Below are 16,184 nucleotides of genomic sequence, written 5' to 3' on the forward strand. Positions count from 1 at the left end.
TTAGAAAAAAATTTAAAGTGACGTCACTCAAGAACAGGGGAAAATATGAAGTTGGCCAATACCTCATTGAACTCCACTTCAGGTGTACTTCACTCAGTAGGCCTATGGACAATACTTACTGGTTCACCCTGTATACTTTAATCGGTCCCTTAAAGGGCTAAACTGAAGAGACAAAGATTATTCTTGACCTAAACTGTTTTCTTCATTTTGATTTTTGAATATTTAATTTTAATGTAGAAATCTTTTCAATGGAAAAACGGAATTAACTAAAATTGAAGCTTTGAGCAGTCCTTTTCCATCGATTATCGCCTCAATAACATAGCCGTTGGTAACAGTTATTAGTAAATTATAGCACTGAAGGAAATAATGCAATTATCAATTTTATTTTTTTTAATGAAAAATCAGGCGGCTTTTCTGGGCCTTGCGATCTTTAAGAACAGGAAAGAAATTGTCTCCCTTTGTTTGTGGGCGTTGCAATCGTTAGGTGCCAACAAGAAGGGGGCAAAGAAAACACCCAGCTCTCGTTAAGTGGGTCTACTTTCATTTTTTACAAGACGATGTAATGGTTATGAAGTGTGTGGATTTTTGTTAGTGGAAGATTCATAATATCCTGCGAATAGCTTACTTCTTTATTCGTTAGAGAAAAATTATTTTTCTAATTAAAGGTAACAGATATGCTACCACCTCTGTCTCACGACACTAGTATAAGTTAGACCCTTTGGTTGGTCGCTGAAAAAATAGGCGATTACTTTACATTTTCTCAATAGGTGATGCTCGTTTTACACTCTCATTTTTCAGAGACCTATCAAAGGTCCTATAAGCTCTATGCAAAGCACGTGCTTTTGTCCGCAAGGCCAAAGATCATGACGGAAAACGTAAATCCGCCCACTGCAACATTTCCTCAATTAAGTAGAAATAATAAAAATATACCAGTGTGTACTTAGTGTTTTATTTACTAAATTAATTAATTTTTTTTTTAAATAATAAATTCACAGCATAAAAAAGAAGAAGATGTAAACAAACGATATCATCAAGGCCAACAGAACAGCTAAAATACCTGTACAGTTTTACTTGGAAATTCCACGCGGTTTTCTTCAAATAATACCTTATCGATGATCATTAACTTGCATTATAAAGTTTATCTTATCGTATGAGACACCGCTGGCTGGCTCCTTATAAATAAATTGGCCCAATCTGGAGTCAATGAGTTATTTATTTAAACTTGAACTGAGCTAACTGCATTTCTATCGCACAAAATGAATCATCTCATCAGCGCAGTTGTGATTATTAGCCTCTTTGCATTTGTAAGTATTTAGATTTTTCTATTAATTCAATTATTGGATTGTGACTGTTGTCCGGAAATCCTAGTTTTAAGAAATCTGGAGTACGAGACAGTGGTTTTACTAATAGACGTTTGAGTATTCTCCAAAAATGAAAACTTTTTTTTTACTATGTGATATCAGCGGACGCGATAATAAAATTTTGGAGATAAAATCGGTCAACAGAAAGTGACAGTTTGATGAAATAAATTTCCGTTTTTTGATGTGCTCGCTTCCCCTCTTTAACGATGTTTGTTTTATATTTATTATTAACAACGGCAATACTACACAATCACTGTAAGAGGGGAGAAGTTACCCAGCGGTAACCTAGGATTAACTAATCTCTTTAGAGGAGAGAAAATCACGATGCCAATGGCGTTTTAATCGCCTAGGATAGTGGTCGGCAAAGCACTATTCGCGTAGCTCCTCCTACGGCTCTCTGGCCTCTTGAGTGCGGTTCTTTCACAAAGCACCAATTGCGGGCGCGCACGTACGTACAATTGAGACTTGGTGGCCAGTACGCGGAACTTGGTTTTCTGGCTTGGGCGACTCTATTCTAAAGTAGTAGCGTTAGATCGGGGTGTATAGGTGAAATTACCATTCTCTCTGCTAGACACAGACCAAGAGTACTCGCTGCCACCAGCGCTGCTTTTTGTTTCTTATTGTGACCAATGTCTTCGGAAAGTGAGTGATTGATAATGCTTCGAAGTCAGGCGCGTGCTGAAGTTCATGCCAAATTAAGCAGTGGAAAGAATATTCCGTTTAAAAGTGTGGAACTGCTTCCCGAGAAGTATGGAAACAAGAGGGCAATCGGACGAAAGAAGAAGAAGATGATTATGATAAGAACGAACTGTCAAGAATTCATTTGGAGAGCGAACAAACCTCAATCAGACTGAGGACGAACTAGGCTACATATACGAGGGTCGTTTGAAAAGTCCGTGCAAAGTCAGAGAGATAGCACTACTGGCGCGTATCGAGGTTATGTTTAGTTAGTAGCATCTCTTGGAAGAACACACACAAAGTTTCAGCCAGATCGGTCTATTTCTTTGTGTTTGGCATTCGTTTGAATCGAGGAAGTCGAGTGATTTTCAAAAAATGGACGAAAAAGAATTTCGTGTGTTGATTAAACACTACTTTATGAAAGGCAAAACGCCTCAGGAGACTAAAGAGAAGCTTGATAAACATTATGGTGACTCTGCACCTTCGATTAGAACAGTTTATAAGTGGTTTCAAAATTTTCGGAGTGGCCATATGGGCACAAGTGACGCTGAACGTTCTGGACGCCCTGTTGAGGTTACTACTCCAGAAATCATTGATAAAATCCATGATATGGTGATGGATGACAGAAGAGTGAAGGTGCGTGAGATTGCTAGTGCTGTGGGCATCTCGAATGAACGGGTACATAATATTTTGCATCAACATTTGGACATGACAAAGCTATCCGCAAGATGGGTGCCGCGATTGCTAACGCTTGACCAAAAACGAAATCGTGTGAAGTGTTGCAAGGACGGTTTGCAGCTGTTCCAGAAGAATCCGCAGGACTTTAAGCGTCGTTTCGTCACTGTGGATGAAACATGGATACATCACTACACTCCTGAGACCAAAGAACAATCTAAACAATGGATTACCAAGGGGGAATCTGCGCCAAAAAAGGCGAAGACCGTTCCTTCGGCCGGAAAGATTATGGTGACTGTCTTTTGGGATTCGCAAGGAATAATCCTCATCGACTATCTGGAAAAGGGTAAAACTATTACAGGTGCATATTATTCATCGTTATTGGACCGTTTGAAAACCGAGCTAAAAGAAAAACGCCCACGATTGGCCCACAAAAAAGTCCTTTTCCATCACGACAGCGCACCAGCTCACACCTCAGCAGTTGTGGTCGCAAAATTAATGGAAATAGGGTTCCAACTCGTTTCACATCCCCCCTATTCTCCAGACTTGGCTCCCTCGGACTACTATTTGTTTCCCAATATGAAGAAATGGCTGGCGGGAAAAAGATTTTATTCAAACGAGGTGGTGATTGCAGAAACGAATGGCTATTTTTCAGACTTGGACAAATCCTATTATTCGGAAGGGATCAACAAACTAGAGCAGCGTTGGACGAAGTGTATAAGGCTCAAAGGAGACTATGTTGAAAAATAAAAAAGGTTTATCCCAAAAAATTAAGTAGTTTTTATTTTTGCACGGACTTTTCAAACGACCCTCGTATAGTCTAAGTTTAGGCTCTCAAAAGACAATACAATCGTTGTAATGTTGAATAATGAGTTTGAGGGACACTGACCTAGGTGGATGATCTAAAATGTGACCAGAAGATGAATATAGGATTCTAGGATTGAAATGAGACTGTAAATTTTGATGAATGACATAGAATAGAGCCGTTAAAGATAGTGCCGAGAATTTTCGATTGAAGAGACTGAATTCTTAGAAGATTGGTGCGTTTCGTTGAACCACACAGTTCAACTATACCAGTTTTTCTCAAACTGGGTATAACGCCCCCTTGTGGGCGCTGGAGGCCTACAGGGGGCGGTAAAGAGGCCAGAGGAAATTGGAGGCGGTTTAGGAAGGTGGCTGATTTGTGTTTTTTCTAATATTTTAAGCTAAAATCAAAACCTATTCGTTAATTCTGGCTTCAAAAGCCAATCTCGCAATTGTAACCTGGATTGTGGTCAACGATTTTTGATAGCTTTCGCCATGGTCGTATTCACTGTGTGAACGTTGATTTTGTGCAACGCTGCTCAACTAGTTAGAGAAATCGTTTGCATGTTAGCGAACGCGGTGACTTAAAGGTTGTTTTTGAGTAAATTCGAGCCCGATATTAACAAACTAGTTAAAAATCATCAGATTCATCGTTCACATTAAGATTAGTTTTAAAATTTAAATTAAAATGTTAGTTTTAATTTGAATAAAAGTTTTTTCTAAATATTATTTTTAAAGTTGCGTTTTATTGCTCTGATTAGAACAGTCTCATTTAAAATGTAAGTTCGAACCCAGAAACAGGTTAAGTCTCATATGGCAGGCTATAATTAAATTAAAGTAATGATTTTTAAGTTGTGGTAAAGTTAAAAATTTTGGATGGCGCTAGAAAATTGATTCTCAAATCGGGGCGGTAGATGAAACAAGTTTGAGAACGTCTGTACTGTTGTTCAGTACGTCCAGGTGGATCTTATAAATTTAAAAACATTCATTTTAAGACGGCTCAAATGCATTTCATGCTTAAACGGTTAATCTGAGCAAAAAATGGTAGAGGAAAAATTTGTTGCCCGTCACCTCTAGTTTCAGAATATGTGACTTGATTTTAGATTCCTGCCCGCATACGCGGCTGACGCGCGACCAAATGTAAGGGTTTGCAGTTGACCCCCATTTTCATATACACAGTTTTAAAGAGTATAAAAAGTTATTAAAGAAACCGGAAACCGCAATTCGATATCTTCAAAATGCTAATAGGTTATTTTTATGTATTTTTTCATCCCCTTTCTTCTCAAAATATTGCCAAGGCAGTAAAGCTAGTATTTTTCTTAATATCGCGAAATAATTAGTTTTCCGAGTGATTTTCTAGACAATAAGCGAATGTTAAGAGCTTTTGATGTTCTCAAGCATACACAAAATGGCTAAAAATTAATTTTACATCTGTTACAAACAAGAAGGTTTAATAAATATTTGGTAATTTTGGGAGAGTTGCGTTTAATTTCCATAAAAATTGGAAACCTCCTGCCACATATTTAAGTGATCAATATCACTTAAAAAAACTTCACACATTCTCTGTTCTTTTTTTTTCAGGGACAATGTTATTTGGATGTTAAAGGAGTATGCACGAGACAAGAGATGACCTGTTCCAAGAAATGTACCGCTGTAGCTTATTGTCCCGGCGATGGTGTGATGCCATTATTGCTAGGCTGTTACGGTGACACCCCATACTGTAATCTCGGCAAATGTAGTAATTCTTATAATCCATATTGCAATCAAGCATACAATCCATTGTTCTATTGTCCAGAAGAAGATGGAACCTATCCAGATCCACATGATTGTACTAGATTCCATATCTGTTTGAATAGAACTGCTTACACATCTTACTGCAATCAACCAGGATTAGTGTTCAGCACGGAAACACTATCATGTGTTAAAGAAAGTGACCAACATCAATGTGGCAAAGTGATGTGCCTAGGAAACGGAACTTGGGTCTCCTACAGTACGGACGAGAAATATGCCTTCCTATGCGAGAACTCAGCGCCAACACACGTCAGACGGTGCAATGAGAGTAATGTGTTCAACGTGCATACGGCTAAATGTGAATTTAAGTGCAACAAGGAGGGTCTATTTCAGGATCTGGGCAGTGGTGATCCAGCCAGTTATATTGAATGTTCACTGTTGTATGGTCGAGATTATATAATAACCAAAAGAAACTGTCCAAATGATGAAAGAGTAACATCTTACTTTGATCCAAATACTTCACAATGTGTCGCTAGATATTATCTCTACGATACCACCACACACTCCCCACCCATAAACTATACCAATACTTAAAAAAATAAAATAAATATATGTTTCCTTTGTTCGTAATTATTAAAGCTTTTTCATGATAATTTTGGTGTAAACTTTGGTGAAGACACATCAACCCTCTAATGATGTAAAATAGTACTTTGTAAATTAGCCCTGAAGATGACCTAGCCCTCTAGGTCGAAAGGTAGGCATAATAAAGTTTACCATGACTGCTAAACTGGCATTTATTTCTTCATCCTATTAAAAATAAATCGTTCTTGATATTTCCATTTCTTTTCCTTTTTCACTCGGAATTCCATAACTTCTTTTAATTATCATTAAAAATTTTATGCAGGCTTATTCAGGCTGAGTATCGAAAGAGCTTGCAGGCTACTGGCTGCAAAAAAAAAAAATAGCCGCTAAGAGATCATCTCAAGTTCGAAATGCTAGACAGACATTGAGTCTGGTTAGCGTAAACACAGAAAAGGATTTTTTGGGAGGTCCTCCTCTCCTCTTTGCGTAGATTGCAATGAGGAGGAGGATTTCAAACATCTGTCCACGTTATGTGGTAGAAAGGAAACGAATGTTTGACGACATATACAGGTATTTAAATGCACCATTTCGCTACGAAGACATAATATTCTCCACCAACATCTATGTGCTTAAATCTATAGCAGAGCTAGCAATTTAAAAGTTATAGCCGATCAGAATGAATGGAATAAAATGATTAGAGAAGGATTACGGTGATTTTAATTTCGGTTAAGCTATAAGGATGGCAGGAATATAGAGTACTGATCCATCCATTAGTTGTAAGTTAGTATGTAAATAATTGTATATAGTAGAGGGATGGATGTGTGAAGCGAATGTATTTATAAGTAAGAATGGAGAGTGAGTGATATTCTAGCGATAAGCACCTAGACGATGCTGGCTGTATACATAGAAGGTGCTGGATGTATGGCGAAAGACTATTCCAAAAATAAGACCCCCAAAAATTTTGAATACTCTGGAATTTAATTTACAATTTGATGACCACCATGACATTTTTTGGAGAAAACTGGCCGGCTGGAATGTTACCATTATCTGAACAGATTTTTCGAATTTTCTTTTTTAGATTTTTCTCTACGGTTTCAAAGATTTTCTTCATATTGGTATGCTCATTGCATGTGTAGATCTTCGAACTTTATTTAGTGAAATATTTCCAAAGAAAATCTTTCATTAAGGCAGAGCTAGGATTAACTATATTTTCCTTCCAGAGTGGAATGAACGGCCATAGTTAACCTTGATGGCCCACTTGGACTAACATCCTCTCCCCTAAATGTCCTCATCCTGCTAGGTAACCACTCAAAAACTTAGCATGTCATTACAACAAAATGGATGTACACCTGATAAATAAAGGCTCTCAACGGTTAATCGAAAGCTGAAACTGCTCAGACTAAATGAAAAGTGTGCTGAAGGAATACGAGTACAATCTGGAGATTTCCAGCCAAGATCAGCAGGTAGAACTCATTTACCTGCAGGAGTACCACACTAATTCAACAATCATCAAGGTCTAAACTTATTACAATTAAAACAAAAATTGAAGGTTTTTTATGATGGGAAATCATTAATTTCTTGCAATCAATTTAGCTATTGGTGATGATTTTATAAATTTGAACAACCTAAATGAATAAAACAATCAGTTATAACTAGGCAATCATTAATCATTATATTTGCGTGTCCAACAGTTTAATCAGCTGACCAAAATTTCACTCAAAAATATTTAAAAAAATTAAGTGGTATAAATAATAATCCCTTTAGAACAATTACAATTATTGCAAGGATGAAATTCTTGCTTGAAGAGTGGAAGTGCCCCTACAGAAGAAGTAGAGACAGGCAATGGTCTCTGGGGTGGAGCCTAAAAATCCAGAGAGTTTGGAGAAGATAGATTTACACCTCACGTACCATTCCAGACTCCTAGGGTCTAATTAAATAAACAGGACAGGAGATCGCGTTCTTTTGTGGTTAGCCCCGGACTTTCATTTTGCCCGAATCCCTTTTCAAAATGGTATTACAAACAATAAATTTAATGTAAATTAGGTAATTTAATGTAAGTGGGAAAAATCGTATATTTTACAACGGTTAGCTAAACTATGCAACCAATTTTATTTTTAAAAAACCCAAATTTCTCTTATTGCTGAAACAGAAATTACAAACAAATAATTTAAATAATAAAGTAATTTACTCACTTCATGATCGCTATAGTTTAAAATATATTACGCCATCCAAATTTACCTGAAACCAAAAAAAAAAAGTTTTAAAAAACGCCGTTCTATTTTAATTATTTATTTCAGGCGGGGCTTTACGTCCAACTACCAAATTAGGTGCGGTGGACCGAACCGAGTAGCAAACATAATTTACTGTAAATCTCTCATATTAACCATTAAAGGTATAGACTGGGGAATATAGCCTGGTACCGCAATACATCTTAGCTTTGTGGGTCTAGCCTCTAACCGCTCGACTAACGTAGCGACTAGCAAACATACTTTACTATAAATTTCTCATATTAACCATTAAAGGTATAGCCTAGTACCGCAATACATCTTAGCTTTGCGGGTCTAGCCTCTAACCGCTCGGCTATCGTAGCGACTAGCAAACATACTTTACTGCAAATTTCTCATATTAACCATTAAAGGTATAAACTGAGAAATATAGACTAGTACCGCAACACATCTTAGCTTTGCGGGTCTAGCCTCTAACCGCTCGGCTATTGTGGCTCATCCTTCAAGATGAATGAATCACGCTATTTTCTGAAAAATCCGGATTTTAATGGGATAGTAAATAACATTGAAATAATAACTCTTGTTATACCCTAACAGTTAAATACCTAAAGTTTATAAACCTCGAGCATAGAAGTGCAAAATCTGTTTAACCTTGAAATGTTTGTGTAATGTAACTAATTGGCTTTGAGTTTGTCTTAAGACATCCTTGATTTTTCGAACTTGAGGTTGACTAATATCTTTAAAGTTAGTATTTTCTAGATACTAAATGTATCTACATTCTACTTCACCTCCATAGCAGAACTTTCCTGATAAGCACCCCTCCCACAAATCTTGGGAAACGTTTAAAATAAATAAGGATGAACTATTAAATTTATATATTTAGAAAAGAATTTCGTTAAAGCTGTTTAACAGGAGAGATTCATTTTAAAAACATTCCAGTGAGAATAATATTTTACAAAAGTCCAACTACCAATCATCAGCGAGCCCTCTGGAAATTCCCTCTGGTTAAAACATTCCAGCAATATTTGTAGCAAGAACTCCAATCGTACTAAACCAATTCTCAACGATGCGAGCAAAAATATTTTTACAGAATATTTATTAGCTTACCCAAGTATGAAGCTCCTAGCTATAAAATTACAGAGGCAATACAATAATAATAAAGGTTTTTATTATTGTGATTTCGTTAAATTATTTTTTTAAATAACTTTATTGAGATATTCAACAGTAGATGCAACTGCTGCTGCAACTAGTAAATGCAGGAACTGATACAATAACATAGTGAGGAGTTACCACCCGTTAGTGACCCTCCAATCAATTAATTATTGAACTACAACGTAAAAGTAAATCACGAGGCCAGTCGACTTTGGTGTGACCTGGAAGTGACAAAGATGAAAGCTGTGATGAGAGATTTCTTGTATCACACGGTTATGAGGTCTGGAATGAAAGATACTTTCAGATTAGAGAGAATGGTTTTTTAGTTGCAGACGTTCTATTGGATGCTGGAATGTCTGGCTGAACCACACAACTATTCGAGTTTTTAAGTCCAAATAAATTTCAGTAAGGCGTTGTATATAAGTACTTTTTTCTTCAGAGTTTATAGTTATCGTCTGTGAAAAAGTCTTCCCTGTAGAAAATAGCGTTTGATAATAGCAATAATGAGCCAAAAGTACTGTGAACCAAGAGTACTATGAAAGGGTACTTTAATCGGTCCCTTAAAGGGCTAAACTGAAGAGAAAAAGTCTATTCTTGAACTACACTGTTTTCTTCATTTTGATTTTTAAATATTAAAATAAAGACTTGGACGACGCTCCAAATTACCCATTGAACTCAAACGCTTAATATACAGTACTATCCTCAAACCTATGTGGAATTACGGACTAGAGCTGTGGGGTACAGCCATACCTACAAACATACGGACAGTACAAACGTTTCAATCAAAACTCCTCCGACAGATAGCTGACGCTCCTTTCTACGGTGACTAACCTCACTCTTCACAACGATCTCAACATCCCATTCGTACACCAAATCGCCAAGACTAAATATCAAAAATTCCATACTTCTCTCTCCACTTGCTCCAATCCAGTAGTACAGTCTTTAAGAACAGGAAAGAAACTGTCTCCTTGGGCGTTGCAATCGTTAGGTACCAACAAGAAGATAGTGCAAAGAAAACACCCAGCTCCCGTAAAGTGGGTCTACATCCATTTTTTACAAGACGATGTAATGGTTATGAAGTGTGTGGATTTTTGTTAGTGGAAGATTCATAATATCCTGCGAATAGCTTACTTCTTTATTCGTTAGAGAAAAATTATTTTTTCTAATTTATAGGTAATAGATGTGCTACCACCACCGTCTCAAGACACTATAAGTTAGGCACTTTGGTTGGTCGCTGAAAAAATAGGCGATTACTTTAAATTTTCTCATTTAGGTGATGCTCGTTTTACACACTTTTTTCTCAGAGACCTAACCAAGGTTGACAGGCGCCTATGGAAAGCACGTGTATATTGTTCGCCTGGCCAACGAACAAGCGAATGACGGAAAACTTAAATCCGCCCACTGCAACATTTCCTCAATTAAGTAGAAATAATAAAAATATACCAGTGTGTACTTAGTTTTATTTGCTTGATTAATTAATTTTTTTTAAATAATAAATTCACAGCATAAAAAACAAGAAGAAGATGTAAACAAACGATATCATCAACGCCATCAGAAGAGTTAAAAAACCTGTACAGTTTTACAAGGAAATTTCAGTTAACATGTGGGTTTTTTTTCAAATAATACCTTATCGATGATTATTAAATTGCATTATGAAGTTTATCTTATCGTATCAGACACCGCTGGCTGGCTCCTTATAAATAAATTGGCCCAATCTGGAGTCAATGAGTTATTTATTTAAACTTGAACTGAGCTAACTGCATTTCTATCGCACAAAATGAATCATCTCATCAGCGCAGTTGTGATTATTAGCCTCTTTGCATTTGTAAGTATTTAGATTTTTCTATTAGTTCAATTTTTGAATTGTGATTGTTGTCCGGAAATCCTAGTTTTAAGAAATCTGGAGTATGAGACAGTGGTTTTACTAATAGACGTTTGAGTTTTCTACAGAAATAAAAAAAAATTAAGTTCAAATTTGTTTTTTTGGACTACGTGATATCAGGGTACGCGATAATAAAATTTGAATAAAATCTGTCAACAGAAAGTGACACTTTGATGATATAAATTTCCGTTTTTTGAGGTGCTCGCTTCCCCCCTTTAACGATGTTTGTTTTACATTTATTAGCAACAATGGTAATACTAGGCAATCACTGTCAGAGGGGAGAAGTTACCCAGCGGTAACCTAGGATTAACTAATCTCTTTAGAAGAGAGAAAATCACGTTGCCAATGGCGTTTTAATCGCCTAGGATAGTGGTCGGCAAAGCACTGTTCGCGAACCTCCTCATACGGCTCACTGGCCTCTTGAGTATGGTTCTTTCACAAAGCACCAATTGCGGGCGCGCACGTACGTACAATTGAAACTTCGTGGCCCGTACGCGGAACTTGGTTTTCTGACTTGGGCAAGTCTATTCTAAAGTTGTAGCGTTAGATCGGGGTGTATAGGTGAAATTACCATTCTCTCTGTTAGACACAGACCAAGAGTACTCGCTGCCACCAGCGCTGCTTTTTGTTTCTTATTGTGACCAATGTCTTCGGTAAGTGAGTGATTGATAATTAAGCAGTGGAAAGAATATCTATTCCGTTGAAGAGTGTGGAACTGTTTCCCGAGCTGTACGGAAACAAGCGTGCCATCGGACGAAAGAAGAAGAAGATGATTATGATAATAACGAACTGACAAGAGTTCATTTGGACAGCAAACAAACAAACCAATGAGATTGAGGACGAGCTTGGCTACCTATGTAGTCTAAGTTTAAATAATTTGGCTCTCAAAGACAATTCAATCGTTGAAATGTTGAATAATGGATTTGAAGACCACGGGCCTAGGAGGGTGATCTGAAATGTGACCAGAAGATGAATATGGGATTCTAGGATTGAAATGAGACTATAAATTTTGATGAATGACATAAAATTGAGCCGTTAAAGATAGTGTGGAGAAGTATCGGTTGAAGAGATTGAATTCTTAGAAGATTGGAGCGTTTCGTTGAACCCCACAGTTCAACTATATCAGTTTTTCTCAAAGTGGGCAATAATGCCTACAGGGGGCGGTAAAGAGCCCAGAGAAAATTGGAGGCGGTTTAGGGAGGGGACCGATGGCTGATTTGTGTTTTTTCTAATATTTTAAGCAAAAAACAAAACCTACCTATTCGTTAATTTTGGCTACAAAAGCCAATCTCGCAATTGTAACCTGGATTGTGGTCAACTATTTTTGATAGCTTTTCCATCGCGGTATTTGTGTGAACGTTGATTTTGTGCAACGCTGCTCAACTAGTTAGAGAAATCGTTTACATGTTAGCGAACGCGGTGACTTACGGTTGTTTTCGAGTAAATTCGAGCCTGATATTAACCAAACTAGATAAAAATCATCAGATTCATCCTTCACATTAAGATTAGTTTTAAAATTTCAATAAAAATGTTAGTTTTAATGTGAATGTAAGTTTTTTCTAAATATTATTTATAAAGTTGCGTTTTATTGCTCTTATTAGAACAGACTTATTTAAAATGTAAATTCGAACCCAGAAACAGGACAAGTCTCATATGGGAGGCTATAATTAAATTAAAGTAATTATTTTTAAGATGTGGTAAAGTTAAAAATTTTGGGTGGCGCTAGAAAATTGATTCTCAAAGTGGGACGTTAGATGAAACAAGTTTGAGAACGTCTGTACTATTGTTCAGTACGTCCAGGTGGATCTTTTTAAATTTTAAAAACTTCACACATGCTCTATTCTTTTTCCAGGTACAATGTTATTTGGACCTTAATGGAGTGTGCACGAAACATGAGATGACCTGTTCCAAGACATGTACCGCTGTAGCTTATTGTCACGACGATGGTGTGATGCCAGTGTTGCTAGACTGTTACGGTGTCACCCCATACTGTAATCTGGGCAAATGTAGCAATTCTTATAATCCATATTGCAATCAAGCATACAATCCATTGTTCTATTGTCCAGAAGAAGATGGAACCTATCCAGATCCACTTGATTGTACTAGATTCCATATCTGTTTGAATAGAACTGCTTATACATCGTATTGCAATCAACCAGGATTAGTATTCAGCACGGAAACACTATCATGTGTTAAAGAAAGTGACCAACATCAATGTGGCAAAGTGATGTGCCTAGGAAACGGAACTTGGGTCTCCTACAGTACGGACGAGAAATATGCCTTCCTATGCGAGAACTCAGCGCCAACACACGTCAGACGGTGCAATGAGAGTAATGTGTTCAACGTGCATACGGCTAAATGTGAATTTAAGTGCAACAAGGAGGGTCTATTTCAGGATCTGAGCAGTGGTGATCCAGCCAGTTATATTGAATGTTCACTGTTGTATGGTCGAGATTATATAATAACCAAAAGAAACTGTCCAAATGATAAAAGAGTAACATCTTACTTTGATCCAAATACTTCACAATGTGTCGCTAGATATTATCTCTACGATACCACCACATACTCGTACTCTACGACCACTACCCAAAACTATACCAATAATTAAAAAAAATAAAATAAATACATGTTTGCTATGCAATTATTAAAGCTTTTTCATGATAATTTTGGTGTAAACTTTATTTAAATTCTCTGACAATACTGTGTGAACCATAAATTACTGTTACGCATTTTAAAAATGATTTTATCAAATTGCAACCAAATAAGGATAATACAAATAAATCATTTACTGTTCATTATTTTTGGCGACCGATTCAAGTTTCAATACGATGAAAAATTATTGCAAACTTCAGTCATGATAAACTTTATTATGCCAAGCTTCCGACCTAGGGACTAGGTCATCTTCAGGGCTAATTTACAAAGTACTAATAATAATAATAATAATACTTTATTTTTAAAAAGTATATACCTAAGTACATTTAATTTTTAGTACAAAAGTATAATAGGCATGGCTACATGCAGCCGTCTGCCAGAGTTTACTATTGTTTAAATGAAAATACTCTTTCTCAATAAAACAAAGAAAACTAGACCTAAAAATATTAAGAATAAAAATCAATAAAATAAATAAATAATTAGAGGGTTGATGAATCTTCTGACTTGTCTGTTCTTAAACAAATAAATTAGCCCTGAAGATGACCTAGTCCTCTAGGTCGAAAGGTAGGCATAATAAAGTTTACCATGACTGCTAAACTGGCATTTATTTCTTCATCCTATTAAAAATAAATCGTTCTTGATATTTCCATTTCTTTTCCTTTTTCACTCGGAATTCCATAACTTCTTTAATTCTCATTAAAAATTTTATGCAGGCTTACTCAGGCTGAGTATCGAAGAGCTTGCAGGCTACTGGCTGCAAAAAAAAAAAATAGCCGCTAAGAGATCATCTCAAGTTCGAAATGCTAGATAGACAGACATTGAGTATGGTTAGCGTAAACACAGAAATGTTTTTTTCTTTGGAATAGTCTAGAAAATTTTATTTTCAATTTGATGACCACCATGAGATTTTTTTGGAGAAAACTGGCCGGCTGGAATGTCACCATTAATTGAACAGATTTTTCGAATTTTCTTTTTTAGATTTTTCTCGCCGGTTTCAAAGATTCTCTTCAACTTGGTATGCTCATTGCATGTGTAGATCTTCGAACTTTATTTAGTGAAATAGTTCCAAAGAAAATCTTTCTTTAAGGCAGAGCTAGGATTAACTATTTACCTTCCAGAGTGGAATGAACGGCCATAGTTAACCCTGATGGCCCTCTTGGACTAACATCCTCTCCCCTAAATGTCCTCATCCTACTAGGTAACCAACCAAAAACTTACCATGTCATCTCAACAAAATGGATGTAAACCTGATGAATAAAGGCTCTCAACGATTAATCGAAAGCTGAAACTGCTCAGACTAAATGAAAAGTGTGCTGAAGGAATACGAGTACAATCTGGAGATTTCCAGCCAAGATCAGCAGGTAGAATTCATTTACCTGCAGGAGTTCCACACTGATTCATCAATCTTCCAGATTTAAAATTATTATAATTAAAACAAAAATTGAAGGTTTTTTTATGATGGGAAATCATTAATTTCTTGCAATCAATTTAGCTATTGGTGATGATTTTATAAATTTGAACAACCTAAATGAATAAAACAATCAGTTATAACTATGCAATCATTAATCATTATATTTGCGTGTCCAACAGTTTAATCAGCTGACCAAAATTTAAAAAAAATTAAGTGAAATAAACAATAATCCCTTTAGAACAATTACAGGAAAGAAATCAAAAGTTTATACCAAGGATGAAATTCTTACTTGAAGATTGGAAGTGCCTACAGAAGTAGTGAAGACAGGCAATGGTCTCTGGGGTGGAGCCTAAAAATCCAGGGCGTTTGGAGAAGATAGATTTACACCTCACGTACCATTCCAGACTCCTGGTCTAATAGGATAGGAGATCGCTTTTTTTTGTGGTTAGCCCCAGACTTTCATTTTGCCCGAATCCCTTTTCAAAATGGTATTCCAAACAATAAATTTAATGTAAATTAGATAATTTAATGTAAGTGGGAAAAATCGTATATTTTACAATGGTTAGCTAAACTATGCAACCAATTTAAAAAAAGAAAAACCACAGTTCTCTTATTGCTGAAAGAGAAATCACGAACAAATAATTTAACTAATAAAATAATTTACTCACTTCATGATCGCTATAGTTTAAAATATATTATGCCATCCAAATTTACCTGAAACCCCCCCCCAAAAAAAGTTTTAAAAAAGGTTTTCTATTTTAATTATTTATTTCAGGCAGGCTTACGTCCAACTACCCAATTAGGTGTCGTGGACGGAGGCGCCTAGCAAAAATACTGTACTATAAATTTCTCATATTAACCATTAAAGGTATAGCCCGGGGAATATAGTATAGACTAGTACCGCAATACATCTTAGCATTGCAGGTCTAGCCTCTAACCGCTCGGCTATCGTGGCGACTAGCAAACATACTTTACTGTAAATTTCTCATATTAACCATTAAAGGTATAGCCCGGGGAATATAGTATAGACT

At 36.3% G+C, this 16,184-nt stretch overlaps 3 protein-coding genes and 1 long non-coding RNA gene across 5 annotated transcripts in view; 3 read left to right on the top strand and 1 right to left on the bottom strand.

The window, feature by feature from the left end:
* LOC141454592 (uncharacterized) overlaps nt 1-16,184 on the top strand; it is a 319,464-nt gene that overhangs the window by 173,451 nt on the left and 129,829 nt on the right. The window lies entirely within an intron of this gene.
* Nos (Nitric oxide synthase) overlaps nt 1-16,184 on the bottom strand; it is a 229,640-nt gene that overhangs the window by 133,758 nt on the left and 79,698 nt on the right. The gene's annotated exons all lie outside the window — the stretch shown is intronic.
* Nucleotides 1,099-6,036, top strand: LOC141454042 (uncharacterized). Its single transcript, XM_074127824.1, has 2 exons — nt 1,099-1,304; nt 5,100-6,036. Exons 1-2 carry the CDS (start codon nt 1,257-1,259, stop codon nt 5,841-5,843), a joined length of 792 nt encoding a protein of 263 aa, XP_073983925.1. The 5' UTR covers nt 1,099-1,256; the 3' UTR covers nt 5,844-6,036.
* On the top strand, nt 10,877-14,341 carry LOC141454043 (uncharacterized). The gene is made up of 2 exons (XM_074127826.1): nt 10,877-11,033; nt 12,943-14,341. The coding sequence occupies exons 1-2, from the start codon at nt 10,986-10,988 to the stop codon at nt 13,696-13,698; spliced, it is 804 nt and encodes a 267-aa protein (XP_073983927.1). The 5' UTR covers nt 10,877-10,985; the 3' UTR covers nt 13,699-14,341.

The sequence above is a fragment of the Rhodnius prolixus genome, unplaced genomic scaffold (assembly GCF_049639745.1).
Source record: "Rhodnius prolixus isolate KJV_2025 unplaced genomic scaffold, Rpr scaffold_9, whole genome shotgun sequence".
Taxonomy (NCBI): domain Eukaryota; kingdom Metazoa; phylum Arthropoda; class Insecta; order Hemiptera; family Reduviidae; genus Rhodnius; species Rhodnius prolixus.

Coding starts and splice junctions, on each gene's coding strand:
- LOC141454042 (XM_074127824.1), top strand. CDS start 1,257: ATGAATCATCTCATCAGCGCAGTTGTGATTATTAGCCTCTTTGCATTT. Junction 1,305..5,099: donor TTATTAGCCTCTTTGCATTT/GTAAGTATTTAG, acceptor TTTTTTTTTCAG/GGACAATGTTATTTGGATGT.
- LOC141454043 (XM_074127826.1), top strand. CDS start 10,986: ATGAATCATCTCATCAGCGCAGTTGTGATTATTAGCCTCTTTGCATTT. Junction 11,034..12,942: donor TTATTAGCCTCTTTGCATTT/GTAAGTATTTAG, acceptor TTCTTTTTCCAG/GTACAATGTTATTTGGACCT.